Raw genomic sequence first — 27,456 nt, forward strand, 5'->3', positions numbered from 1 at the left:
TTAAAGTAAGCTCTATGCCCAACATGAGGCTTGAACTCAAGACCCTGAGATCAAGAGTCACATGCTCTACTTACTGAGCCAGCCAAGTGCCCTGTCATTCTTTGTTCTTAACTAGCAATTCCAGACTCTTGGACTTTGAGAACTAGGTAGATCTGAGAAATACTGGGGGATGGAGGGCACAAACATTTTTCTATCAAGAAAACATGAGAGGCATCTGGGTGACTCACTGGGTTAAGCATCTGACTCTTGGTTTCAGCTCAGGTCATGATCTCATGGTTTGTGAGTTCAAGCCCTGTGCTGGGCTCTATGCTGACAGCGCAGAGCCTGCTTGGGATATTCTCTCTCTCTCTCTCTCTCTCTCTCTCTCTCTCCTTCTCTCTCTGCCCCTCCCCTGCTCACATATACTCTCTCAAAATAAATAAATAAACTTAAAGAAAAAGAAAGAGAGAAAACATGAGAGGGGGGCCCGGCTGGTTCAGTCAGAGAAGCATGTGACTCTTGATTTTGGGGCTTGAGTTCAAGCTCCACGTTGGGCATAGAGATTACAATAAACACATAAACAAACAAACAAATAAAATAAAAAAAGAAGACATGAGATTTAAAAAAATTACTTAGCATCCTTTCATTAAAAAAAAAATGCGGAGGCGCCTGGGTGGCTCAGTCAGTTAAGCGGCCGACTTCGGCTCAGGTCATGATCTCGCGGTCCGTGAGTTCCAGACCTGTGTCAGGCTCTGTGCTGACAGCTCAGAGCCTGAAGCCTGTTTCAGATTCTGTGTCTTCCTCTCTCTGACCCTCCCCCGTTCATGCTCTGTCTCTCTCTGTCTCAAAAATAAATAAACGTTAAAAAAATTTAAAAAAAATGCGAAGAGGAACATTTAAAAGAGTAAGAAAGACATAGTCACAGAATAAAAGATGGCTTTTTCAGGAAAGAGTGGTTGGCAATATTTCCAATTTTTCTGGAATTGGGAGATATTTTTATCAAAGTTCTGACAGTCCTTGTGGGAAGATTTGGGAACCACTGCATTCGCCATGCTACAATTCTTGGTCTTAGTCTCATTTGAAAAACGAAGTGGTTAGACTAATGATTTAATACAATTCATCCTGTTTCTCTGTGTTCCAAACCATTTCTTTCATATGCAGTCTAAACTCGTCTATTTGAGTTGCAGTGTATGTACCCATTTGCCACTGGCTTGAGAATAGGTTTTCTACTTGCCTTTTTAAAAAAAGGTGTACTTAATCTTATAGAAATTAGCTGCAAAGACTAAACTTTGTAATAAAAAGCAACAATCTCCCCATTGCTCATGAATACGTTATCTCCCCATTCCACAGACAAATGCTCTTGCGTAGAACCTTTAAGAAGGTTTCAGCATTTGATTTGCGGATTCCTGTAGATAAACTTTTCACGAAGAAAATTTCTTCTTCTGAGTTGTTGCTTCTTACACGCGTCAGATTGTTTTTGTCTCTGTGGACAGGGTCAAAGGAGAAAAGTGACAATTCCACTTAGAGGTCGGTAAGTGAAGAGACAAAGATGTCTTTGGAGTGGCTACGTAAGGCTGGTCACCATATTTCAGGGTCTTCTCCCCAGCTTTGCCCAAATAAAACTTCAGTTTTGTCAATGCACCCAAGTCATATCAAACTTTGAGCAACTGACAAAGGTTAATCAAACCACCGCTCCTCTCTCTCCTCCTCCCCCTTCTCCTCCTAACATTTCTTGAGCACTCAATATGTGCTAGACAGTGGGCAATGTTATTTGCCTGATTTACCTTGTCTATGTCTAACAACTCTCTGAGATGGGCCACTACTATCAAAGCCTATTTTGCAGATGAGGAGGCTGAAGTGGGCGGAGATTAGCTACTTACTCAAGGCTAGGCAGCTAACCAATAGTGGAGCCCGGCTTCAAACCCAACTCTGGCACACTCCACGGAGCTCCTCCTCTTCATCACTACACCCACCGCCTGTCTTAAGGAAAAGATTTGTGAACAAAAATCATTTTTATTGTTTTACAGTAGAGAATATTCATTTCCAGGGACTAGAAGGTCAGTATCCAAATATTAAATAAGGGAAGTCAATGGTCTTGAGCATCTTTAAATACAACTGGGAGCTGGATGATAACATAGGTTCTCTCCTATCTGTGCTGAATGAATTGCTCGACTCTGTCCACACTAGTCTAGCTCTTCCTAGTTAAGACAACAAGCTGACCATTAATTAGTTTCATTAATCCTTCTTTAGAGAAGGAACAACTTAATTGACACAACTGGTTAGGGTTGGATGGTTTTACAGTTTCACACTTTTTAATACAATCAGGCATTCCTCAGAAAGCCTCATTTTTCCTAGATTGTTTTATACTCCTAAACTACGCATTTAGGTATTATTTGTATCAGGGGAGCACTCTTGCATCACATTTTTGCTCTTCATTCCTTGAAGTTGATCAAGGCACTACATTCTTTAACTGTTGCTCTCCCTACCCCATCTCCATGTTTCAGTACTGACTGTAGTTCAGTACTTAGCTAATGAAAAGTTAATTTCTTTATACAATATGAAAGAATTATAAACATGCCTCTGAGGATTTTTCCTTCCTAGAATTTCGTAAGAGCATCCTAGACAGAACTGAAGATTATGAAATGTTGAAAAAAGAAAAGAAAGTTGTACTTGAATACAGATCTTTGGACTGACCCACAGTACATAAATTTACAGCACATCCACGAATACATATTAAAAGACTAGTGTTTGTAAGTACAGACTATTTCTTTATATTAAAAATAGTACATGTACAAAAGGTCTAAACTTGTTTTTGTTTTAAGGTTTCCACATGCAAGCTAAAATAGTGGCAATGATTTAAAAGTGAAACTAAAATGGAGAAGAAAATATGATAGAGTTAACTTTTTTTTTAATGCTTTTCTGGAAAAACTGAATCTAGAAAAAGCAGATAAATTTTGAAAGCTGCTGTAAAAGAATTAAGAATGAACTCACCCTTTCCTAAACTAATAACATAATCAGTTTTTAACAACAGTAACATGTTAAGCATTACTCAAAATTGCATATTAGGAAATCTTAGAATATTCATTGAATTAAGTAGCTTTCATATTCCAGTTAAATCTGGGAACATCATCCTAATTTAACACACAATCCTATAGGCAAAATTTATATGGCTGAAACTGATTTCAAAAGAAATCAGTAGGAATAGAAGTACTCCATACAATAATATCTCCCTGATTTGGATTGATGTTTAGTGAAAAGAACTGGTTATGTGTCAGAACTGGTTATGGTCACAGTTATATAATAGTGTGTAGAAATTCTATGAGGGACTATTGTTTTTTCATGGTGCCTAGGATAGCAAACCCAGCCTAGAACTGGCCCTCCTTTAATAGAGATAAATAACATGCAATTAGCTTATCAAAACACCTAGAGAGGCAGGCAAGCCAGTCTGGGTTTACCCCTTTTCCTTTAATGTGCTTGAAAGCAGTTTAAGTTGGAAAATTGTTTCTTTTCTTATTTTTATACCATTACTTTAAAAATTCTCTTTAGTACAGCAGACTTGATATTCAGAACAAAAACTATTTACTGAGGCCTAATAGTATAATAAGTACTATCTTTCAATAAGTTACCTACAGTTTGCCCCACAACAATTTTCATAAATTCTTAATAAAAGAAAGTCAAATTAGTGAGGCTTGACAGGATTGATAATGTCTTTCAGGGATATATAAAAAGATCTTTATCATTTAATCCTTTGAGAAGAACCCTGCCCGTTAAGTAGATAACAAAGATCAAGGAGACTAAGAGAGAACAACTATAACATATTTTATAGAACTTCTATTTTCTTGCTAGAATTTTCTTGCAATGTATACTTTCCATAATTTGAGAAGTCTGAAAAAAATATATGAATTTGTAGCATTATCAGAAGAGGATCCATACTTTATTCACCAATTAAATCTCCTTTCTCCTGTACTCTGTACCACATACCTATATACATCACATTAAGTTACAAATGAGAAACATAAAAGTACAAATACCTACGAATTTCATCTTTCATGTGAACCAATCCAACTCATATGTTCCAAATATTCATGATGAATTGTCTTTTGTGTGTGTGTTTGTGTGGCTGGTGAAAAAGAAGTTGAATCTGTTTGGCAGATACATTGTATAAAATCAAAACTGAAAAATACAGCATAGGAAGTATAGTAATATTGCAATAAAGTTGTGTGACAGATGGTCACTAATGGTGAACATGGAGTACTTACTATAACGAATTGTTCAAACACTATGTTGTACACGTGAAACTAATGTAACATTGTATATTACTTAATAAAAATAAAAAATCAAGTCAAATTTGATTTTTCAGTGATTCTATCTAAAGAAAAGGTTTACATTTATTTTATGAAGAGAGTGGCTGAGCAGCAAGGCTTATTAGTCAAAGACAATTTAACAATGTCTCAGTGCTCAGGATATGAGTATTAGTGGATGAGATGTGATACTATAATACAAAGCAGAAAGCACTAGAAAGGAAGCACAAATAACTCTGTGTGCTTCAAATGCAAGTAATTTCATAACTGCCACTAGCTAGAACGCTTTAAGGATTTAGGGCTTTTGCACAATTTCAGTATCACCGGAAAATAAAACAAAGTACTCCATTCCTTTGTCCCCCAGACTCCAAGAACTCGGACCGTGTTGATGAAAATTGGTTCTGAAGGGGCTGGAGGGTCGGTGCAGTCCCTGGGGGCGCCACTCCTTTTTGAGGCCCATGGTGCAGAGACCACTACACAGAATGGCGGGGTTCATTGGAGTTCTCACCCTGGCCAAACTCCCGATTACCTCTGATGAGCCTCAAAGATGACTGAGCAGCAGTTTAGGCCAGGTCCCCCAGCAGAAAGGCGGCGACAACTGCAACATCAGCGGTTAAATTTTACAGCCTTTCATAACGCCGGTCTTAGAGGTACCTATAGTAAGATTGCTAGAGTTGGGGGTCCCTAGTACGGGGAAAGAAGGGAGGGAGAAGGGAAGGATAATGAGGAGGGTACAGGAAAAGGGGGAGAGGAGAGGGCGGGACACCGCGGGGAAGTCCGAGGGTTTACTGGCTAGATCTGGCGTTCCCATGGAAACGTATCCCTCCGCCCGACCCAGCTTCTTAGCTTCATCAGTTCCCTCCGCGCGGCTTCTCTACTGTTTCCGCCCTGCTCCTTTGTGCCGCGCAGAACGTCGAACTGACGCATGCGCAGAGAGACCCAGCCGCCGCATATATAAGCGCGAACTCAGCTCTTCCTCGTAGTGCCGCTGGGACCGTTGGCGACTGGTCTGGTCTTGTGGCTTTTGTATTACTCATTCCTTGGGCACTGCGAGCTAAAAGAGCAGAGCTCGCGGGCCAGTCATCATGTCGCGTTACGGGCGTTATGGAGGAGGTAAGAGGCCAGGGCCCGGTAAGGGACGTTGCTGTGACTATAGTGAGTATTGCGAGGCCGTGGGGTTGGCGCGGCGGTTGGGAGACGGTTATTCCGCGTGCGTAATGGCGGCTTCGGCGCACACCATACGAAGCCGGAGGCAGCGGGGGCGGGGTGTCGAAGGCAGCCTGGGGATGGCGGGTGGAGGTCTGTGGTGGGTTCCGTATTCTTGGGCGTTTTCGTCTTCCACCACAGCCCAAGGCAGGCCCACGATTACTGTTTTCCTGTTGCCCTTCTTCGAGCCGCCCGCCTGCCCCCCACCCCCCCCCTCGGCTGCCATTTTGCGCACATTGACGAGCATGGTGGCGCATTTCCTTGGCGCTTTCCCGCCACTTTAGCAGACAGGTCTGGTCCCAACTGTAAAACCGAGGGTGAATTTCAGACTGGACAAAAGTGTGGCAGCTTCGAGCTGCGCATTCTCGTCAGACAATCGGTCGAGTTGTGGAGTGGGAATGGAGACCTAATCTTTTCGTCTGGCGGCTGCTTTCTTTTCTCTTTTAGCTCTTTCGAGCGCGGTTTATGGCTCTGGGGCGGGGAGCTGGAGTCCTGGGCGAGCCAGCGCCTGGGGCTGTTGCCGCGGAGGACGAGAGCCGGCGCAGCCCAGCTCTCCTGGTCCGGCCCCAGCCCGGGCCCGCCCGCCGCCGACGCTGCCGGCCCGCGCGCTCCCCGCGCGCCCGGGGCTGCCGGGACCCGGGGGCGGGGCGGGGGCGGAGCCCGCCCCACGCCGCGGAATATCCTACCACGTGTCTGCTTGTGTTTTGGAGGTCGTCTCCCCGTTTGAATGTTAAGAACTTTGCCTTACGCCTAGCTTTCCGGAAATTTATGAGCATTCCTGGTTTTAAGACTAAATCCTTGATAGAGCATTAAATAAACATGCATTGTACAGTCTTAAGGTTGGCCTGTTTGGGACAAAGAGTTCACTCAAACTTAGGCAAAATTTTGCATAACGTGCGTTCTTGTATTTGCGTTTTTAAACAGAAACCAAGGTGTATGTTGGTAATCTGGGAACCGGTGCCGGCAAAGGAGAGTTAGAAAGGGCTTTCAGTTATTATGGTCCCTTAAGAACTGTGTGGATTGCGAGAAATCCTCCAGGATTTGCCTTTGTGGAATTTGAAGATCCCAGAGATGCAGAAGATGCAGTGCGAGGCCTGGATGGGAAGTAAGTAAGATGTTGGTCATGAAACTCAGCCTTTATTAGAATATTCCTGTGGGCTGGGTAGCGAGCTAGCTAAATAGTTAATCCTAATTCTACATACTTGAGAAGGGGGAGCAAAGTTGGAGTCGGAAGGGTTTATAAAGAGAACTGAAGCTTCTGAGATTAAAGAGTGGAAATTTCTAAATCTAGAAGTCACTTGTATTTTCTTTAGCATTAGAAATTTGTTGCCTTTCTTTTATAGGGTGATTTGTGGTTCCCGAGTGAGAGTTGAATTATCAACAGGCATGCCTCGGAGGTCTCGTTTTGATAGACCACCAGCCCGCCGTCCCTTTGATCCCAATGATAGATGCTATGAATGTGGCGAAAAGGGACATTATGCTTATGATTGTCATCGTTATAGCCGGCGGAGGAGAAGCAGGTATTTATTTTAATAAAGGAATGGTTGGTATACTAGTTAATCAGTAATTTTTTTATTAGCAAGGCAGAAACTAGTATTTTTCTATAAACTTGAATGTTAATTGTACAGGTGTATTTTACAGTTTTTGTTTAATTAAACAAATGCTAATATATTAATAATCAACCTGGTCAAAACCTTTCAGGTTTCTTCGTTTGAGTCAGTCGCCTTGATTCAGAATGTCACGAGCCTTATGATATCATGCTGAGGCGCCTTGCAAATCCGACAATTAAGATCCTCCTAGACCTTGAGGTGATCAGCATAAGAGGCCAGATCCCCTCGAGTCATCTACACCTAGCTTCACCTTATTCTTTAAAGGGCAGAAAATTTGAGACGGTGATCGCCGTAACAGTAAATTTGGCTTACAATTGGGGCCCCCTCCGGTTTAGAAAGAGGAACACCAGATTGACCACATTCCCAACTAGAAAAATCTTCTTGCGTCAATCAAGCCTCACCTGGCTCATTTGGCTGTCAGTTTGATCGTCGTTAGATTGAAGAAAACATCTAGATGCAGCGATCGGCTATAGATACTTCTAGATCGTCTAGATCTACTAGACCATGGGCCAAAGAGGGTCGACCTGCAAACTTGCAAGGTTTATTTTAAATACACATTACAGTGTTTTATATTATGTAATTCTAAAATGTAATTCAGCTTTTAACAAATCTTTTTTTAGGTAGTTAAAAAAAAAAAAACTAATAGGCCCAGAGTTTATTTCCAAATGAGACACTAAATTTAAATAGTTTGAGATTTGGTTTCAGCAGAGGCACACAAACTCTCAAAACGAGTTATCATCTGACATTCTTTTTTTTCCTAACTTAATAAAATAGGTCACGGTCTAGATCACATTCGAGATCCAGAGGTAGGCGATACTCTCGCTCACGCAGCAGGAGCCGGGGAAGGAGGTGAGAAATATTATCTAACTCAAGTTTTAACAACTGATAAACTTTAATTGGACATAAGACTTAAGCTTTGATTTATTTCCTAGGTCAAGATCAGCATCTCCACGAAGATCAAGGTCTGTGTCTCTTCGGAGATCAAGATCAGCTTCACTCAGACGATCTAGGTCTGGTTCTATAAAAGGATCGAGGTATTTCCAGTATGTAACACTTTCTTTCCCTTATTTGTATTTGGTTTGTCACGTCTTAATGACTGCACTTTAAGACTATCTTAAAGACATAAATGAAGTGGTTTGCATCAGAAAGTATTTTGATTTCTAAAAGTTGAATTTGTACATGACTTGCATCTAAATGGATATTATCCTAATTGTACAGAGCAAGAAAAGACCAATCAAAGATTTTTAGAGGCTTGTTTGAGAGGCCATGGTAGAGGAGGGTCCAAAGCACAAATTCTCAAGTCATTCCAGTGCTTCTTAAAGGTGATAGTTGCTTGATTTCTGCTGGAGGCCCATTAGAACCAGGGGTAGACTTAGAAGCAAGTTGAGACCTAAATTTCTCCTATTTGGAATGAGAGGGTGAATTTGAGACTGGGAAGTTGTTTAGGGTAGTAGTTGTGTACATGTGGGTGGATATGGCTTACTTAACCACATACACGCTAAAATGTAAGAAATTAAAAATCAAATTAGAAACCTTAGGGGTTTTTTGACTCCTTTTGTAGAAGGCCTTTAAATTAGGTGCAGAAATGGGTAAGATTCAGGTGCCTGGGTGGCTCAGTCGGTTAAGCATCTGACTTCAGACTCATGTTGTGATCTCAAGGTTCGTGGGTTTGAGCCCCATGTGGGACTCTGCTGACAGCTCAGAGCCTGGAGCCTGCTTCAGATTCTCTGCCTCTCTGCCCCATCCCTGCTTGCGCTGTCTCTCTGTTTCACAAATAAGCATTAAAAAAAATTAAACGGGGAAAAAAATACATAAATCAAAAAAATTAAATGGGTAAGATTTTATAGAATATAAGGAGTTGACAAATACTACGGTCAAGTCACTAGTAGTGTATGCCATTGTGAGTTAGTGCTGTTCGATAATAGCACAAGATCTGTAAAATGCAGGGATTCTGAAACTTGTGGTCCACTCCAGAAAGCTCTGGACTCTAGATGAATGAATGCATTAATTTAATTGCAGGACTCTAATGTGTGTATGTCAGAGGCTGTGGTTTAGTTTGTGTGACAAGTGGTCCTGAACCACGAAAGCTTGTTGATGATCTAAGAATAAAGTCTTAACCCATTTGTGACTTTTCATTGAGGTTATTACCTGAAGAATTGAAATCTCAGTTTAGGGGTCTGTGTAATGTTGAATTTGGTTTTGAGATATACAACTAAACCAAACGATACCAGTCTTAAAACCTTTTCTTTCTCTTGGATACTATATACTGTTTAAGAATGTTGTACAGGAACTGTGACAACCTAGCTCACTGAGTATGGTAGAAACAAATAATTGAAGTGCTGGTGCTTCTTTATTTTGATATTGCGAGCTTGTTGAAAGTGTAATCATTTGTTCAGTCTTAGGCCGATGTAAGTTAAGAGTTGTGTCTTGCTTAGTCTTTTGGTTTTTTTTTTTTAAGTACTAAATTAAACATTTTTTAGGTAATCTCTTCACCCAGCATGGGGCTCGAACTCCCAACCTTGAGATCAAGAGTTGCATGCTCTCCTGATTCAGCCAGCCAGGCGCCCTGTGTCTTGCCTAATTTTAGCTTCTCTGTTCTTAGTTTACCTAATGTAGTGCTCAGTAGTAGGTGTTGAAGGACGTTACTCCTCTGAACTAACAATGCCGTTTTTCTTTCTATTAAGATCCCGGTCGAGGTCAAGATCAAGATCTAGGTCTCTTTCACGACCAAGAAGCAGGTAGGGTAAAAATCTGATTAATACTCTTCTAGTTATATGGCACCAATATCCAAAGAGTTCAAAGTGTTTTGAATTGTTGAAATCTCAAGTGTAAACTCAGAACCTAGGTGTTCGTGGAAACACAGAATCTTACTAGTAAACCAAACATTAGAACTTGGTTTGTACATGGCCTATTCTGACTGACTTCCTGGACAAGAAAATGTCAAGCTATAGAGAGAAGTTTGTGACTTTGGGGTTATATTAAGAGGCCTTGTTAGAACTGATAGGTGCATGGAAAAAAGCATTCTGAGGTCATTGTGCTTGAAGTATAGTGTAAAAATTAATCATGATACAATAAAGTAGTTCACTCATTTTATGAAGAACAGTTGTTGGAAGATTGGCTTTTGTTAGCAAAAACTGGTAGGCTCTCTTTCAGTTGAACTGCAGCCTGACCTTTTAATATTAAGCTCAGCGCAACCTGGGGGTTCATTTCATGATACTGTGATTATAAGAAAGGTATTTGGTAGTACTTTTCTTAATAGAATTTCTCATGTTTTGACAGCCGATCAAAGTCCAGATCTCCATCTCCAAAAAGAAGGTAAGCTAAATAATTTGTTGCCAAATCTTAACTGTCAAGTATGGCCTCTGCAGAGTTTGTTTGCTTACTGCTTGCTTTGCAGGCTTTGAGCTCTTTGGAGAATTGGTGCTATATATATATATATACATATTCTTGTTAGTTACTAAGTTTCTTAAATGATTGCTTTTCCCACTTCAAGTTGAGATTAATGTTTGGATATTTAGTCACAAAACCTCAGGATGATTATTAAGAGGCTTAGTCCTGTAAACCTTTAAGTGTAGAATTTCACGTTAAACATGCGCTTTTTCCTCCACGTGGGACAATAGATAAATGAAGTACCCACATGAAGGAAAAAAAATTGTAGGTTGAAATCTTAGAGCTAAAGCATTATCTTACTACTTACTTGCTACTTAATGATCGAAACCCCAGAATTCAAATACTAGTTTTCTTTAACTTGTGGTTTTAGCAAGGAGGCTGTGAAGCCTAATCTTAAGCAGGGACAAAGGATTTGTATGTAAATCTTCTAGGTAATTTTTAGATCTCTGCTATATATTACTTTTGGCCACCTAGGAGTTTACTGAAATTGAGTTTTGTCCTGATATGTACATAACAGTAAATTTTAGTAGATACTAATCAGTTCCAAACTTAATTGTTTTTCTTTTTAGTCGTTCCCCATCAGGAAGTCCACGAAGAAGTGCAAGTCCTGAAAGAGTGGACTGAAGTTCTCAAGTTCACCTTTTAGGGAAAAATTATTTTGTTTACATTATTATAAGGGATTTGTGATGTCTGTAAAGTGTAACCTAGGAAGGGTATTTCAACCATCTAATCAAAATGGATCTGGATTATTACTCTGTAAATTCACAGCAGTAAGATAATATAAATTTTTGTTGAATGTATTAACATCCTATGGTCTGAAAATGTGGGTTTTTATTTGGCACATTTAAATAAAATGTTTCTAACTAGATTTTTGATTTGTGTTCAATGTTAATACTCAGTTTAAGATCCAGGGGTAAACCTTGATATTAACTATTCATACAGATCTATATTCATTAATGGTGTTATTTGAGTTGTGAACATCATTAGCTGTAGTATACATACACTTGGGGAATTCCTTTTTATCCTTAGAGCTGTGGGTAAGATAAGAACTCAAGTCCACTTAATAGCTTAAGTGTATCTGACAAGTCCCTAAATAATCTGTTGGAGTTGGTATTACTAGATAATAGCAAGCTCTAATGATCTCAATTTGTCAACCTAGAGGATCACTGCTTCCAAAGGCTTGTTAGTACAGTAACTAATTGAGGTTTTCAGGCTATGAGATGAGATGGTGTCAAATCAGAACTCCTGATTTTAGTAAATTCTACCCAATGTTCTTTTGTTTTCAATATTAATTTTATACCACCACTTTTGCATGTTGGAAGAATTGTCTGAATTTGGGACAAAACATCATGTAAACCAGCTTTGCAAAATTTTCCAGCCCAGATACTCTCTCTTGAAATGGATTGCCTTATTCCGAGAAGAGATTATTCCCATCCTAGGTTTTTTGGTTCCTGACTACCAACATTTTATTTTGCCAGGCTGGTGCAAAGTAATTATAAAGATGTCAATCAGAAATGTTAATGAGACGAAAGCAGTTTTGTAAATCTGCGTTTAGCGACACCTCATGTAGTTGTTTTGGTAGCATCTGGTAGATCTTAGAATATAGCTGGTAGATTCTTTGTTCAGACTTTATCCTTAGTAGGACAGTAATAGTTAATTTTGAGTTTTCTGGTCAAGCTTTTACCAGGCATTCTTTAGCATCAGTTCAAAAAGGGAATACTGGTCTGCATCAAATTTATTTGGTCTGAATGATCACTAGTGCGTTGGAAGATTGGATATTTTCTTTTCAGAATTTTGACAACTGGCTGAATTATAATGGTGTAAAGCTATGTGTGTAAATGGGAGGCTTATTTGTTGCACTTGGTCAGCTTTAATTGTTCTGTATTACATAAAGATAAGTTCACTTAATAAATCTGCAGAGAACAAACAACCCTGATACTCAATTTTTGGAAGTGGGAGTGCTGAGCCAAGAGTAGGAATCATTAATCCTGTAGCTTTGGGATGATTACTAAGCAGTAACCTAGAGATTAGTACAGAAGGCTAAAAGATAGGAGGAAGGGGTAGGGGCAAAAATGGGTCTAGGAAACAAGTACAGGAAGTTCAACCTTTAATGGGAAAGGGAGTGCTAGGTATCTAGGTCAGTGCCTTGCACATGCTTGACAGCAGGTACCTTTGTGGTTAGTATACATCTTAACGTGATACATTTTGATGCAGTGTGCTCTTTTTGTTTGCATTTTCAGGTGTCGGGAATGCTAAACTGATGTGACTGACTTGATAAGTACTAGGCTAGGCTTATTCCTAAAATACCTGGCACTACTTGGTGACTAATTGAACACATCAGACACTGAGTACTTTGGACATAGAATCTTTTAGTCCTCTTGCTTACAGAGAGGTGTTGAGAGGTAGGTAATGCATACCCTCGATTGCACCTGATTTCACAGTGGTAGTTTTCCTTTGGACTTGGAGCTAGGCTAAGCATAAAGTGAAAGTGTGGTCCTGCCACCTTGCCATATCCTGTCTTGAGGACGGTGAAAAATCTGAGGGAATTTTGAAATGCCATCACTTTGAGACTTGGTGAAATGGATGGTGGTGTAGGATTGTGATTGTCCTCTTTGTGTAGCCTATCTTGAAGTCTAAAGGAGGATGGTGATTTCCAAGGTATGTGTAAAAGGAAGTGTAAGCTCTAAAACTGACAGGTTGGCAAAGAGTAATCAGAGTGAAGAGTAATAGCAAAGAATCAGATCTGGCTCTTAGCAACTGTTTGGAGACCTTTGGAAGGGAGGGTACAACGTAGTGGATGTATAAGTAATTGTATAGCTGGAAAGACCTGAAGTAAAGGTCAAAGTAACATACCAGGGGCCTGGCTGGTCTTGTAGTGTTTGGAGGGCGGTGAGAACTGGTGACAAACCAAAGACATGGAGTGAAGATGCTTAGGTTTCTGGTAAGCGGTAGTATTAAAGCTATTATATCCAGAACGATCTTGAGGGTGGCAGGGAAACACCAGCAGGCAGTTTTAAAGCCTGATAGGTTTTTTCCCCCCACACCTTACATACAGGTTTCCTGTTAACATTCTAGTAAAGATGTCGAAGGACATTTTGTGAGATCCACACAGCAATATAGTGCTGGTAACCCCATCTCACAGAGGAGGAAATGGGTTCAGTGAGATTGTTAATACCGTTTACTAGTCTCCTATTAGAAGAAAGGAAATGTTTGAATCTTAATGTGTTGTTTCAAAGCCCTTGGTTTTCTTATCAACAAGGCACCTTATTGCTTTTTTAAAAAAAACCTTATGGGAAAATCAGAAAATACAACCCATGATTCTACTCATTGTCGACTTGCTGATAACTTGGCTATTTTCTTTCCAGACCGCATGAGGCAAAGATGCCGGATAGAAGGATAACTGGAACGTGTGGAATGCAGTAGCCAATTAATTGTTGAAGCACTCTAGGCTGCTTCTTGAATCTAGTGCTGTTTTCTTTTTCCCACAGGCCACTGGCCCAACTTACTTTCCATTTTATTTCATTTTTTGACTTGGTAATATATTCAAGGTGTATATAGTGAGAAGGCACCCTAACCCTGACTCAGCTGCCCAGTTACCTCCCCAAAGGCAACCATTGTTACCAATTAATATAGCCTGAGCAAATATGGACAGATTTTCTCCATTTCCCTTTTAACACAAAATAGATGCACCTTGTTTTCCCTCGTTTAACATTTTGGAGTTCTTCCATTATACGTAAAAATGGCACTCTTTTTATGTTGCATACTATTTAGTGCCTGGATGTTGCATAATTGACACAGATAACTTGTGTGCCCCTTCAATGTGCCAGGTACTATTAGCCATGGAAAACAGATGAACAAAGTCTTTATCTTCTGGAGCTTAAGTTCTGGAGAGACAAATGAACAAACAGGTGGGTAATAACTGATTCGGACAACAACGAGGCGGGGATAGAAAGGGGCAATTGGTTGGTGTTGGGTAAAGGATGTCTAAGGGAGGCCTCTGATAGTAACGTTTTTGCATGTGAGGGAGTAAGGCACGTCAGCTTGTGGAGATAGAGTGTTCTAGGCAGAGGGCATAGTAAGTGCAGAAACTCTGAAGTGGTTTGTGTTGGGTAAGGATGCCAGCATGGAGTGAACACTGGGAGAGAACAGGAAGAGATGGCAGAGGAAGGGAGAGCGGTGTAGGATATAGATTATATAGGACCTGTGTACCTTGGAGAGGACTTGCTGCTTTTCCAGTGAGTTTTTCAGCAAAGTAGCAGGAATTAGTTTCCTCTTTAGTGGATGTGAGGGTTTCTGATTACAGTAATAATGCTGTAGTGAATAGTACAATACATTGCATGTGTGACTGTATGTATTGGATAGACCCTAGAAGCTAAATTGCTGGGTCAAAGGATGTGTGTGTGTGTACACGTGTGTATGTGTATATATATATATATATATATATATGTGTGTGTGTGTGTGTGTATGTTTTTTGTTTTTTGTTTTTTTTAATTTTTAACGTTTACTTAACTTTTGAGAGAGAGACAGCACGAGCAGGGGAGGGACAGAGAGAGGAGACATAATCCGAAGCAGACTCCAGACTCCAAGCTGTCAGCACAGAGCCCGATGTGGGGCTTGAGCCCACGAACCGTGAGATCATGACCTGAGCCAAAGTCGGAAGCTTAGCGTCTGAGCCACCCAGGTGCTCCTGTATTTATTTATATTTTTGCTAGGTATCGTTAGTCTGTCCTGGTGACAAGGTGAAGGAGTATCTTGTTTCTCTGTACCATTGCCTGCATGGTACACATAGTGTAACCACGTGGTGGGATTTCAAGCTTTTTAATTTTACCAATCTGGTGTTGAAAAATGATGTCTCAGCATAGTTTTTGGTTTTTGTTTTAACTGTGGTAAAATGCATGTTTTCCCCCTATTCTGGAAAGTTTCCATGTATTCAAAAGTCTGGTTTAGGCTCCTTTGCTCTCAACACAGTGAACTTGCCTGTTTACTTCTCTATAGGTGTGCCACCAAAAGGCTAATGGCGACAGCAGGTACCGGGCCTTGTTCTGTTTTCCTCACTGCCTAGTACTTAACACTTAAATATTTGATGAAGGAAAGTTAATGGGTGAATGAATCAATGAATTATGATCTGTTAAGCCGAGGATATAAAATTGGAACCTCTCTTCTCTGAGACCTATAATCGCCATTTCAATTAAAAGCTCACATTTCCTTTTAGCCACATCTAAGACTCCTGTCTGAGTCCGTCTGCGGAGGATCTAGATCCCTAGGCTGCTGTTTACAATGTCCAACTCTACTCTGCAACTCAGTTGCAAGGTTTCTTTTCTCCTCATCTGGGTTCTCCTCATCAAGGAGTTCTGCTCAGAAAGGGTGTGGAAAATTTCTGTGCAGAAAGTTCTCTGCAGAGGAGGGTGGAGACTTACCACCCCAAGAACTGGTGAGCTGGGGTGAGTCAGCCTATCCCATGTAAGAAAGGTCACGTCATAAGACCAACAGCAACCATTTCATCTATCAGCTGCCTAAGGTTATATCCTATCCAGCTCTGCAGGTCCCTTGGGTTGTCCTCAGTGACCAAAGCTTGCTTAAAGGTGTCTGGATGTGATCCTGTACGAATGCACTGTTAAGTTTTTATTTTGGGATGTAGCAGATCTTCAAGAAATCTGGATTCCAGAAAATGAATTCTTTCAATGCTAAGGCTAAAAAATTCTGGCTGTAAAGCAAGTACGTATGACAGAGGTAAAGGTAGATGGGCTAGTTTATCTTGGCCATTGTCAGAAGAACCATCACCAGAGTTCCAGGGCTCTTATAATAAGAACATACTGCTTTCTTTAAAGATGGCTGCACGATACTTTAATGTTTATATTCCTTCAGAGTGCAGGCTATTTATTTAGACCAGGATTCAGAAAATTGTGGCCCACAGGCCAGATCTGGCCCACTGCTTTTTTCATACAGCTAATGAGTTAAGATGGTTTCTACATTTTTGTGTGGTTGAAAAAAATTAAAAGTATAATAACACTTAATGACATGAAGATTATGTGAAATTCAAATTGCAGCATCTGTAAAGAATTATTGGAATGTGGCCAGGCTCATTTGTTTACCTATTGTTTCTTGACTTTTTGTGTTACAGTGGTAGAGGTGAGTAATTGTGACAGACTGGAAGTCCCAAAAGTTTAAAACGTTTACTCTTTGACCATTTACAGAAAATGCCACCCCTGGTTTAGGTATTTATCTTTAGCTCTTCACCACCTTAAATATAATTATTTCTGCAGATCTTGGGTGCCATTACTGGTAGGGTTGCGATGGCCTTACCAAGACATACTTCTGGTCTAGGAAGATTGTTTCTCTGTGACTCATTCTTGAGGAAGTGCTTCATGAAGCTAAGGGGGCAAATTCTAGCTAAACATTTATGTACTTTATAATATTGGTGAAAGCTTTTACTCTAGGGGAGTGTCTCATCCCTAGTTATGCATTAGGATCTCCCAGAAGCCTTCAAAACATTCCAGTGAAATCAAAATTGCTGAGAGTGATGCCTGAGCATCAATATTGTAACAATATTCCCTGGTGATTCTAACATAGAATAGAAAACTATTGCTGTAGGGGTTAGTGATGCCCTCTCCTAGTTCACTAGTTACTGGACAGATTGGCCTGGCTTCTTGCTACTATAGTAAGAAAGTTTGCAATACTCATGTGATTCAAAAGAAGGTTCTAATATGTATCATGTTTCTCTTTTCCTTTCTCAAAGCAAATGACCCTATGCTGGAATGGAACCTTTCTATGATGGCAGAAACGGCATTTTAATTTATGTAAATACCAGTAGAGGTCACTATGCTCAGAGAAATACTCATCTAAAAAATAAAAAAAAGGTAACATTCTCTTAACTGAAAACATTTCCTGTTTTCAGGAAATTTGAAGCAATATTTACTAGAACTATAGTTTTACCCAACACTAAGGCAACTCCAGGCATGGCCTCTGGTCATAATTACTGCTTCAAAACATCTACAACTCTTCTAGCTGCATATGTAATGTTTATATTTGTTGTATCTTTCTGATGCGTTGATGCTTTTATTATGAAATACCTTTGTTTCTATGAATATTTCTTGTTTTAAAAGCTATTTTGTCTGATATTAGTAGAGCCACTCCAGCTCTCTATTGATTACTGTTTTGTATCCATGGCGGATCTTTTCCATCTACTTACTTTTAGCCTATTGGTGCATATAGTTTAAGCTCTGTCTTGCTTGTTAAATTCAGTCTGACAGAACTCTGCCTTTTGGGTTATTTAAGCCATCTATAGTTAATAGAATTATTGATATTTTTTTCTGTTTTCTTTTTTTTTTTGTATTTCCTATTTTGTTTCTATATGTCTCCTGTCTTTTTCCTCCTCTTCCTCCTGTACCTGCATTCTTTTGCATTAAATATTTTTTTAGTGTATCATTTTAATCCCTTTTGATTTTCTTTTTTACTGTATTTGTGAGTTACTTCCATAGTTGTTATATCTTCGTTTATCACAACCTACTTCAAATTAATATTCTGGCAAAATTCAGAAAGTTTGCTCCAATTTATTTCCTTTTCCTAGACTTCCTTCCCGTGTGCTGTATGTATTATAAACTCAGTGATGCAATGTTATAAATTATTGCTTTATACAGTCTTAGGTCTTCATAGAAGAGTCGAGAAAATACACACACCCAGTTTCGTTAACCCATATATTTATACCATTTCTGATCGTTTCTTTCCAAGGATTCAAGTTGCTGTCTTAATTTGCTTTTAGCATGAAGGACTTCCTCCAGTATTTCTGATAAGGCAGGTCTGCTAGCAATGTTTTCATTTACTTTTGCTTTTGAAGAGTGGATTTGGGTGATACAAAATCCTTGGATTTTAAGCACTCTGTCATTCCACTGCTTCCTGGACTCCCATTGTTTCAGATGAAGAGTCTGATGTTAATTGGTCCCCTGTAGTAATGAGTCATTTTTTTCTCTTGCTTTCAAATTTTCTCTTTGTTTTTTGGCATTCAACAGTTTAAATATTATGTATTTAGGTGGGGATCTCTTTGTATTTATCCCTCTTGGAGTTATTTGAGTTTTTGGAAGTATAGATTAATGGTTTTTGTCAACTTTGAGGTTTTTTTGCCATTGTTTTTTGAAATATTTTTCTGACCCTTTCTTTCCTCTCCTTCTTGGATTCATTACACATATGTTGATGTGCTTGGTATGTCCCATAGGTCTCCAGGGTGCTGTTCTGTTTTCTTCAATCTCTTTTCTCTGTCCTTCAGATTGAATCATTTCTATTGATTTATCTTTGAGTTCACTTATTTTTTCTCCTGTCATCTATTGCCAAGCTTCTCCAGTGGACTTTTCGTTTGTTATTGTGCATTTCTTTTTATTTCTTTTTTATTTTTTTTTTTTAACATTTATTTATTTTTTAGAGAAAGAGCATGAGCAGGGGAGGGCAGAGAGAGAGGGAGACACAGAATCTGAAGCAGGCTCCAGGCTCTGAACTGTCAGCACACAGCCCAAGGTAGGGCTCCAACTCAGGAACCACGAGATCATGACCTGAGCCGAAGTTGGACACTCAACTGAAGGAGCCACCCAGGTGCCCCTGTACATTTCAACCTTACAATTTCACTGGGTTCTTTTTTTATATAATCTGTCTCTATTCAGTTTTTTGGTTATTTTTTAAGAAACTTTGTGTTTATTTTTAAGCTCAGTTTTCTAGGGGTTTGCCCTGTGTCTGCATAGCTTAGTGGTCAGCCAACTACCAGACAGGCACCTCAACCAGTCAGATTTCTGCCCTCTGCTGATCGATCTGTTTGTAGATGGGGAGTGACTTCAGTGTTTGGGGTGTTTTCAAGTCTGTCCTGGCTTTTACTTTTTGCTGAACCCCTTTTAAGTTCCTGTGCACATGAAAGCAGCCTCAGAGTTAGCCAGAAATATACAGCTTGGACCTCTCTGGTCTCTCCTCTGCATGTGTGCAGCTTCAGATCGGCCAGAAAGCTGCACGTTCCAACTAGATTGCAACCTCAGGGTTAGTAGAGCCACCACGTGTCCCGCTTGCATAGCAATGTGGTCATTACTTCTATTGATAAAGCTATTGTATGTTGGTATCATCTGTCACTCCAAATTGAGTGAACCCCATCTTCAACCACAGGAACCTGCTGGTCTTCATGTTCTGTTTTGCCTGGACAGAACCTCCATAATGACTGAGCTGGGGGAGTAGGGAATGGTAACAGCCCTGGGTGAGAACGCCACAGTCTCCCACTGTTCGTCCACAAAGTTCAGCAATTTTCCAAACAAACACGTCTCAGATTGCTGTATGCTTTGGGCCAGTTTCCAGAGCACCAAAGTTGTTTTGCCACTTCCCCCCACCCCCCTTGGCATTATAGTTGCATTTTTGAGGAGAGGATTTGCTGACCTCTTTAACTTGGCTATAGCTGGAAGTGCTACCCAAAGCATCTGAGACTTGAATTATGATTTGAGTAATTGGAGAAGTTGAAACTTGGAAAAGGATTGTACTCCTGTCATAACTGCCTACACAGCCCACTGCAAACTGGTGATCCAGTTGTTTAAGGTGGTTATGACTGAGAATGGGAACTGGCCGGGGAACAGGAAGTATGTGCTGTTTCCTTTCTGTCTTCTGCTGGTAGTCCTGTATTTTCTCCTGTTCCACTTTTTGCAAACTATCCGTGGATTCGTTGACATAACTTCCATCAGTCCTTTGAGAGTGGACCGTCATTGGTTACCTGATAGTCACGATAGTTCAACCTCCACAGCAGGCCATCTTAGTTTATGTCTTTACAGCAACATTTGTGCAGGTGTTCAGTATTATTACCTCTTACCTTGTTAAGCAAAATGATTGGGAATTGGAAAAATGAAAATCCCACAGCGAAATGATAAGAACTTATAAGTTCCATGAATTCGAAATAGGAATCCATAGATCATTGAACTGAAGTCAATGATATGCTCACCTGTGAAGGATCAAAACACAAGAATAATTGCACTAGTCTGGTTGTGGGTAGTAGGGGGTATATGGTAAAGAAGGGATGGACTCCTGGGGGGCCTAGAGACTTACTTTGCCTTTTCAACAAGGCTTTAATAATTCTGTGGTTCTGTGCTGTTTTCATATTGAATAATACCATGTTTGTCTTCACCTCATATGAACTAAGTGTCCTGTTATTAGACAGTAAAGTTTTGTTTCTTGCTGACATCTTTAGTGAGTTCATAGAGACCTTGTCACACTCTACATGTCTCATAACTATGTGGTAGGTCTTTTCTTAGGGAAATCAAAGTTCTCTTTTCTATGTGTTTTTCATGAAAAGGGATAGATTGGTTGCTACCACAAAAGATCAATTTCTCTAAAATACTGCTTTCATCAGATTTGTAGCTTGACATACTTAACCTTTTTATTGTTTTTCGTAAGCACAATTAATTACCAGTATCTTCTTCAACTGCCCTAAAGGTGCATATCCTTACTGGGGCTAAGTAACTTTGTTTTTTAGTTTATTACTTTTTTAATGGCTGGTAGATGTTACTTTATTTTTTCTTTGTAATTTATTTATATGTTAAAAATTTTTTTTAATATTATTTTGAGAGAGAGAGAGCAGGAGCAGGGGAGGGGCAGAGAGAGGGAGACACGGAATCCAAAGCAGGCTCCAGGCTCTGAGCTGTCAGCACAGAACCTGCTGAGGGGCTCAAACTCACGGACCGTGAGATCATGACCTGAGCCAAAGTCTGGCGCTTAACCGACTGAGCCACCCAGGTGCCCAATCTGTTTCTTTCTTCTTCTTCTTCTTTTTTTTTTTTTTTTTTAAATAATTTTAAGTTTATTTTGAGAGAGAGCATGAGCAGGGGAGAGGGAGAGAGAGAATCCCAAGCAGGATCCGTGCTGTCCACAGGGATCCTGATGCAGGGCTTGAACTCACGAGCCACGAGATCATGACTTGAACCCAAATCAAGATTCAGTCACTTGACTGAGCCACCCAGGAGCCCCTGATCTCATCTCTTTTAATGGCCACATAGTATTCCATTGTATGGATTATTATTTATCCATTCTTGTATTGATGGGTGTTAGGTAGTTTAAAATTTTCCTTATTACCGATTAGATTGAGATAAACATCCTTGTCTGAATGTTTGTCTTTACAGATAGATTTCTATAGAAAGGATTTCTTTTTTTGAGCAGGGCAAATCATAAAATTTTATTGAAAAACTTTTTTTTTTTTTAAATTCTCAAGTTAGTTAACATACAGTGTAGTCTTGGCCTCAGGAGTAGAAGCCAGTGATTCATCATTTACATACGCTACCCAGTGCTCATCCCAACCAGTGCCCTCCTGAATGGCCCATCCCCCATTTTCCCCACCCCCATCAACCCTCCGTTTGTTCTCTGTATGTAAGTCTCTTATGGTTCGCCTCCCTGTGTTTATCTTGCTTTTCCTTCCTTTCCCCTATGATCATCTGTTAAGTTTCTCAGATTCCACATATGAGTGAAATCATGTGAGGTCAGTCTTTCTCTGACCGATTTATATACAAAAGGTTTCTAAAAGTGGAATTACTAGATCATGAGTTTTGCAAGTTTGCCAGTATCGATAGATTCTGCCAAATTTCCCTCCAAAAAAGTTGCACTAATCTACATTACTACTAATGGTGATTGAGTAAAAATTCTCCATTTACCAATACTGTATGTTATGAATCTTAGACTTTACCCTCTGAACAGAAAAACTGGGGACTTTTTTTGGAGTGTGGTGCCAGCAGAGCATACACTGGCTTGCATTCTAGATCTGTACTGTTACTTTTTCCAGCCAGTGACCTCTTGTGACCTCTTTTTTTTTTTATTACTTGAACTTTATTTTTTTAATTTTCTTTTTTATTTTTTAAAATTTACATCCAAATTAGTTAGCATATAGTGCAACAATGATTTCAGGAGTAGATTCCTTAGTGCCCCTTACCCCTTCAGCCCATCCCCCCTCCTACCACCCCTCCTGTAACCATCAGTTTGTTCTCCATATTTATGAGTCTCTTCTGTTTTGTCCCCCTCCCTGTTTTTATATTATTTTTGTTTCCCTTCCCTTATGTTCATCTGTTTTGTGTCTTAAAGTCCTCATATGAGTGAAGTCATATGATTTTTGTCTTTCTCTAATTTCACTTAGCATAATACCCTCCAGTTCCATCCACGTAGTTGCAAATAGCAAGATTTCATTCTTTTTGATTGCCGAGTAATACTCCATGGTATATATATACCACATCTTTATCCATTCATCCATCAATGGACATTTGGGCTCTTTCCATACTTTGGCTATTGTTGATAGTGCTGCTACCAACATGGGGGTGCATGTGTCCCTTTGAAACAGTATACCTGTATCCCTTGGATAAATGCCTAGTAGTGCAATTGTTGGGTCATAGGGTAGTTCTATTTTTAGTTTTTTGAGGAACCTCTATAGTTTTCCAGAGTGGCTGCACCAGTTTGCATTCCCAAGTGACCTCTTATTTTTAATGGGGATTTTGCTACCTCATTACAGGTTGTAAGGGTCAGATGAAATAACTTCTTCAAACATACTTTGGGCAATCATAAAATGGCAGTCTCCTCCATGAAGGAGGAGAATCCAGGTAAGATGGTAACAGGGTAAGGGGCACCTGGGTGGCTCAGTCAGTTAGGCGTCTGACTTTGGCTCAGGTCATGATCTCACAGCTCTGAGTTCGAGCCCCACATCGGGCTCTGTGCTGACAGCTCAGATCCTGCAGCCTGCTTCCGATTCTGTGTCTCCCTCTCTCTCTGCCCCTTCCTTGCTCATACTCTGTCTCTCTCAAAAAATGAACTAAAAAAAAAATTTTTTTTAAAAGATGGTAACAGGGTAAGAACTCAATTGTCCAGAGGGTCCTAGAAGAAGGATGTGTGATGGAAGTATAGGTTGTGCAGGGCTCTAAACAGTAATGTGGTGAGACCCCCCCACTGCCTGCTCAAAGCCACTTGGGAAGAGAAACAGGACCACAGGTCCTGGGCCTCAGCATCTGTGGCTCAGGGCCCTGGCTGGCTGAAGAATTTGCTGTTCACCTTTCAGGTCCTTTTGTCACGGGCACAGGGAGGGCCTGTGGAAAAAGAAGTAGACTAGTGGCCAGTTTTAGTTCTAGCCCCGCGGACGTAGACGTACCTTCAAGATACCTCATGTCTAATCCCTTTGCCTCACCCAATCCCCAAAATTGGGTTGTTTGCCCATGTAGTAAATGCCAGCAGTAGAGATAGCGCTCAGGGTTTGGGCTGTCATGGTGCAATTCTACATCATCTGTTGCTATCCGTCTCGTCTCCTCCAGAGAGACTGATATCCCTGAGGGAATAAACTACATCTTTTTTTTTTTTAAACGTTTATTTATTTTTGAGACAGAGAGAGATAGCATGAACGGGGGAGGGTCAGAGAGAGGGAGACACAGAATCTGAAACAGGCTCCAGGCTCTGAGCTGTCAGCACAGAGCCCGACGCGGGGCTCGAACTCACGGACCGCGAGATCATGACCGAAGCCGAAGTCGGTCGCTTAACCAACTGAGCCACCCAGGCGCCCCGGGAATACACTACATCTTAGACATTACTTCTTGAATTCCTTAAGACTCAGGAGAAAACTGTATACACAGTAGGTATCCAGAAAATTCATGCTGAAATGTATTTAAAAAAATAAATGCTTCTTTTGGTTTATTGTTACTAAGGAAGTATGGGAAGCTCAGGAGGCGGCCAGTTAGGTGACTTTCTTCTAGGAAGGTGCTGGGGCTCATACTGGAAGAGCACAGTGGAATCCGGAACATACCCAACACTTGGTCAATTTCCCAAAGGTCCGTGTCTGACAGATTTAAAGATGAGCGAAGGCCCTGAGAGTCTTCCGAAGGTGCAAGTTCTGGTTTTATTTCAAGTGGTTGCTAGCATATAATAGAAGATAGATTTCTTTAAAACTCTAAACCAACCACCAACCCCAACCCATCACTGATGATTCAATTGTTCAGGAAACGGGGGAGCTCCAGGCTCAACTATGTAACACCAACATCTTGTGCCAGGTGCACTCTACAGTCAGTCCTCAGGTAAGGCCCTCTTTCCACACTAACACAGCTCTTGTCTCCAGAGGCTTGCTTTCTTTCCCACGCCTTGCCTGGGCTGGGGCTTTCTCTACCCCAAAGGCAGAGATCAAAATTACAGATTTCTTCCTGGATATTTTGACCTGGCCCTTGAAGTCATATCCTTAGAGACAGCTAAACTCAGACTCAGACTAATGCTTCCCATAAGCATGAATCTGGGAAGAAAGGCTGGCCCTAACAAAGGTCGAAACCCCCTGTGTCCACCAGTGATCCTGGGAATGCTCTGGCAGACTGAAATGGAAGCAAAGAGGGGGCTTGAATGTGGATACCTGATGTCACATCTTGGCTAAAACTTCTGGTTGTGTGCCTTTATGAGGGTCATTTGCCCTCCCTAAGCCTCAGCTCCTTCACCCTCCATCATCTACCACCTTATCAGGGGTCTGTCGGAGCTCTGAATTGCTACGCAGAGACGCGGTGGCCTGAGGTGTAGGGGAGGAGGACAAAGAAACGGAATGAGAGTAGGATCAAAGAAAAGAGGGGCAAAAAGGAGAGAAGAAAGCAGAAGGGTGGAGAGATGGGGCCAACACAGCAAGGGGCTGGGTGTCCCTTTCGGGTTAGGGTCAGGGCTTAGGTGAGAACCTTGGCGGTTGGATCCCCTAAACCACACAGAGGACAGAGCTGGTCATAGACTGAACCTGTAGCCAGTCACTGGGAAAGGAAATCAAGATCCAGATTAATTATTGTGCAGCTACCCTTTATATGATTTTGATTCACAGGATCACTTGTAAAGCCTCTAAATCTTCTCTCTGGACAGGAGACAGGCTGTTGAAGGGCCCCCAGCCTGGCCCTGGGGGTCTTTACACTTCCTTAAGCGACAGAAAACTTGAACCAAGTGGTGTGGTCATACTCCTCACCAGGCCTCAGCAGCACAGGAGGGAAGTGGGGCTGTGAAGGGAAAAACAATACAGGTTACACCTTGCCAGCCTGGGTCGTGCCCTCAACCATTCAGGATGGCTTCTGGACTGGTCTCTAGGCCAGCTCTGAGAACCAGTTGCCAATGTAACTGGTTTGCAGTGAGATAAAGAACTTGAGCCAGAATGAAGATCAACTACATTGCTGAGCACATGGTGCTGTAGCAGGACCTTGCTGTGTGGATTCACATTCTGGGGCAAGACTGCAAGACCGTCTTTTGAGCTGGTGCTTTGAAGAGCACTTTTCTAGGCAGTGGCTAGAAAAAGAAGCTACCAGTAAGCAAATAGGAAGAGAAGACAGAGCCATCTTAAAAGCGTGGTCACAGAAGATAAGATTGAGAAGAGCAACGTTAAACTGAGTAAAGGCTTCGAAGGCACAAAATAGAGGAGATTAAAAAAAAAAAAGTAAATGCTATGTTAGGAGCTTGGCTCTGGGTTTCCTGTGTTTATCACGACTTGGAGAAGAGAACGCATGTGGACTTTTGAGTCAGACAGACCTGACTTGGTTGTGGCCTTTGTCATACAGTGTGACCTTGGACACACCACTGAGAAGCTGGCCTGTAGCTTTACCTGATTGACTGCATCAGGCCAGCTCTGGGTCTCCAGGCAGAAGCCGGAGTGCTTGGGATAGACCGCTCCACTCTTGCCCTTCAGCGTGCCATCCAGGAAGTTGCCCGTGTAAAACTGGACCCCGGGCTGGGTGGTGTACACTTCCAGAACCCGCCCGCTTCCAGCATGATGGACCCTGGGGACAAAGCAAATCCTAGAGGTACAAGGGTGGAAAAACTAGCAGGGACAGGTAGGAGCTGGGAAGCAGCCTCGAGACAGTAATTAGACCCAGTGACAGAGCAGGGACAAGATACGTGGAGACAAAGATGGGAAGAGCATGATGGGAAATTCTCGCAGTCTCATGGGTGAGGCATGAGCAGGTGGTCCTAAGTAAGGATCCTCCAGTAGCAACTTCTCACTGTGATCTTGGCTCCTCTGAGGAAGGCTCACCCTGGCCAGACGTGTGTGTGTGTGTGTGTGTGTGTGTGTGTGTGTGCGCGCGCGCGCACATGCGGGGGGCGGCCAGGCCGCAGAGCCAGTTGTCAGATTCCGGAGGAGCTGAGATTCTTTCTCAGGAAGAGCTCATGCTCTCTGCTTGGCCTGGCAAAGCCACCAGCTGTGTCTTTTGAAAGAGAAGAGACACTTGTCTAAATTAAACTGTCGCCCTTCCTTGGGGCTAGAGCAGGCTGGGCTTTTTAGTCAGATCTCCCCCCGAGAACAGAGGTGCTGTCAGTTTCTGCTGGATTCACGGTTTCCTTTTTTTAAAAAACGAGGTAAAACATCCCAACAATGTAGTCAATCAAGAGGTTCTGGGAAGAGGAGGGCCAGGACTTGAATAATGGAGAGTAGGCAAGAGAGTGGACTCCATCTGGAAGAACACAGGGACTGGGGCTCTAAGGGAGAGAAGGCTTTTGAAGTTTCCATTAGAGTTGGAATCATTTTCTCTGCCTTATTTAAAATTCATTTATTCTACAGACGTGCATTTGCTATTGCCACGCGTGGGGTGAGGTGCTCGGGCAGAGCTGGGGATGCACAGAGGTAGCAGGAGGAGCCGGGAGGTTAGCGGGGAGGAGAGAGTGCACACAAATGCCTCACAGGCCAGGCTGCTGGCGGTGGGCGCCCTGGGAGAGGTGCAGCCTCTGACTTTCCACGCATCACAAACGGGGCTCCGGAAGGTCAAGGAAAGCAGAGCTGACTTCAGTCCAGAGGAATTAGGGCTTCTAACAAAAGAGTGGGCCTGAAAGAACAGGCTCCGATGGGGAGAGAGGGAGCAAAGAGAGACAGGATGCCAGGTGGGAGCACAGGGTGGGTGGTGGAAGAGACATGGCAGTGGTGGGGGAGGGGGAGAGACATTCGGTGGTGCTGCTCCGCGGAACAGGAGCTTTGAAAAGACGGGGATGTGGTTATATGGTCCCTG

At 41.5% G+C, this 27,456-nt stretch overlaps 2 protein-coding genes and 1 long non-coding RNA gene across 15 annotated transcripts in view; 1 reads left to right on the plus strand and 2 right to left on the minus strand.

The window, feature by feature from the left end:
• Nucleotides 1–802: 802 nt before the first annotated feature.
• LOC115510911 lies at nucleotides 803–5,139 on the minus strand. The gene is made up of 3 exons (XR_003967888.1): nucleotides 4,810–5,139; nucleotides 1,860–1,959; nucleotides 803–1,462 (listed from the first exon to the last, which is right to left on the minus strand). It is a non-coding gene; the product is annotated as an uncharacterized LOC115510911 (long non-coding RNA).
• Nucleotides 5,140–5,248: 109 nt separating this feature from the next.
• On the plus strand, nucleotides 5,249–26,632 carry SRSF7 (serine and arginine rich splicing factor 7). Of its 7 annotated transcripts, XR_004343439.1 has the most exons (10): nucleotides 5,249–5,393; nucleotides 6,411–6,591; nucleotides 6,830–7,006; nucleotides 7,188–7,294; nucleotides 7,871–7,945; nucleotides 8,029–8,139; nucleotides 9,781–9,834; nucleotides 10,376–10,411; nucleotides 11,056–14,906; nucleotides 26,499–26,632. XR_004343439.1 is itself a non-coding variant. In XM_030311269.1 (8 exons), exons 1-8 carry the CDS (start codon nucleotides 5,366–5,368, stop codon nucleotides 11,108–11,110), a joined length of 717 nt encoding a protein of 238 aa, XP_030167129.1. In that variant the 5' UTR covers nucleotides 5,253–5,365; the 3' UTR covers nucleotides 11,111–11,354. The 7 variants fall into 7 exon arrangements, 4 of the variants coding, with proteins under 4 accessions (XP_030167132.1, XP_030167131.1, XP_030167129.1 ...); XR_004343438.1 differs by having other exon boundaries at nucleotides 6,830–7,945; nucleotides 26,499–26,630; XM_030311269.1 differs by lacking the exons at nucleotides 7,188–7,294; nucleotides 26,499–26,632 and having other exon boundaries at nucleotides 5,253–5,393; nucleotides 11,056–11,354.
• Nucleotides 23,957–27,456, minus strand: part of GALM (galactose mutarotase) — a 116,368-nt gene continuing 112,868 nt past the window's right edge. For 6 of the 7 annotated variants that reach the window (XM_030311264.1, XM_030311266.1, XM_032592698.1 and 3 more), the window contains 2 exons: nucleotides 26,061–26,235; nucleotides 24,332–25,464 (listed from right to left, as the gene is read on the minus strand). In XM_030311264.1, coding sequence (XP_030167124.1) covers nucleotides 25,387–25,464; nucleotides 26,061–26,235 — 253 coding nt within the window. In that variant the 3' untranslated portion in view covers nucleotides 24,332–25,386. Of the gene's footprint in view, nucleotides 25,465–26,060; nucleotides 26,236–27,456 lie in introns of all 7 variants that reach the window. The other variant, XR_003967890.1, reaches the window with a different exon arrangement.

Source organism: Lynx canadensis, chromosome A3, assembly GCF_007474595.2.
Source record: "Lynx canadensis isolate LIC74 chromosome A3, mLynCan4.pri.v2, whole genome shotgun sequence".
NCBI lineage: Eukaryota > Metazoa > Chordata > Mammalia > Carnivora > Felidae > Lynx > Lynx canadensis.

Coding starts and splice junctions, on each gene's coding strand:
- SRSF7 (XM_030311269.1), top strand. CDS start 5,366: ATGTCGCGTTACGGGCGTTATGGAGGAG. Junction 7,946..8,028: donor AGCAGGAGCCGGGGAAGGAG/GTGAGAAATATT, acceptor TTTATTTCCTAG/GTCAAGATCAGCATCTCCAC. Junction 8,140..9,780: donor AAAGGATCGAGGTATTTCCA/GTATGTAACACT, acceptor CTTTCTATTAAG/ATCCCGGTCGAGGTCAAGAT.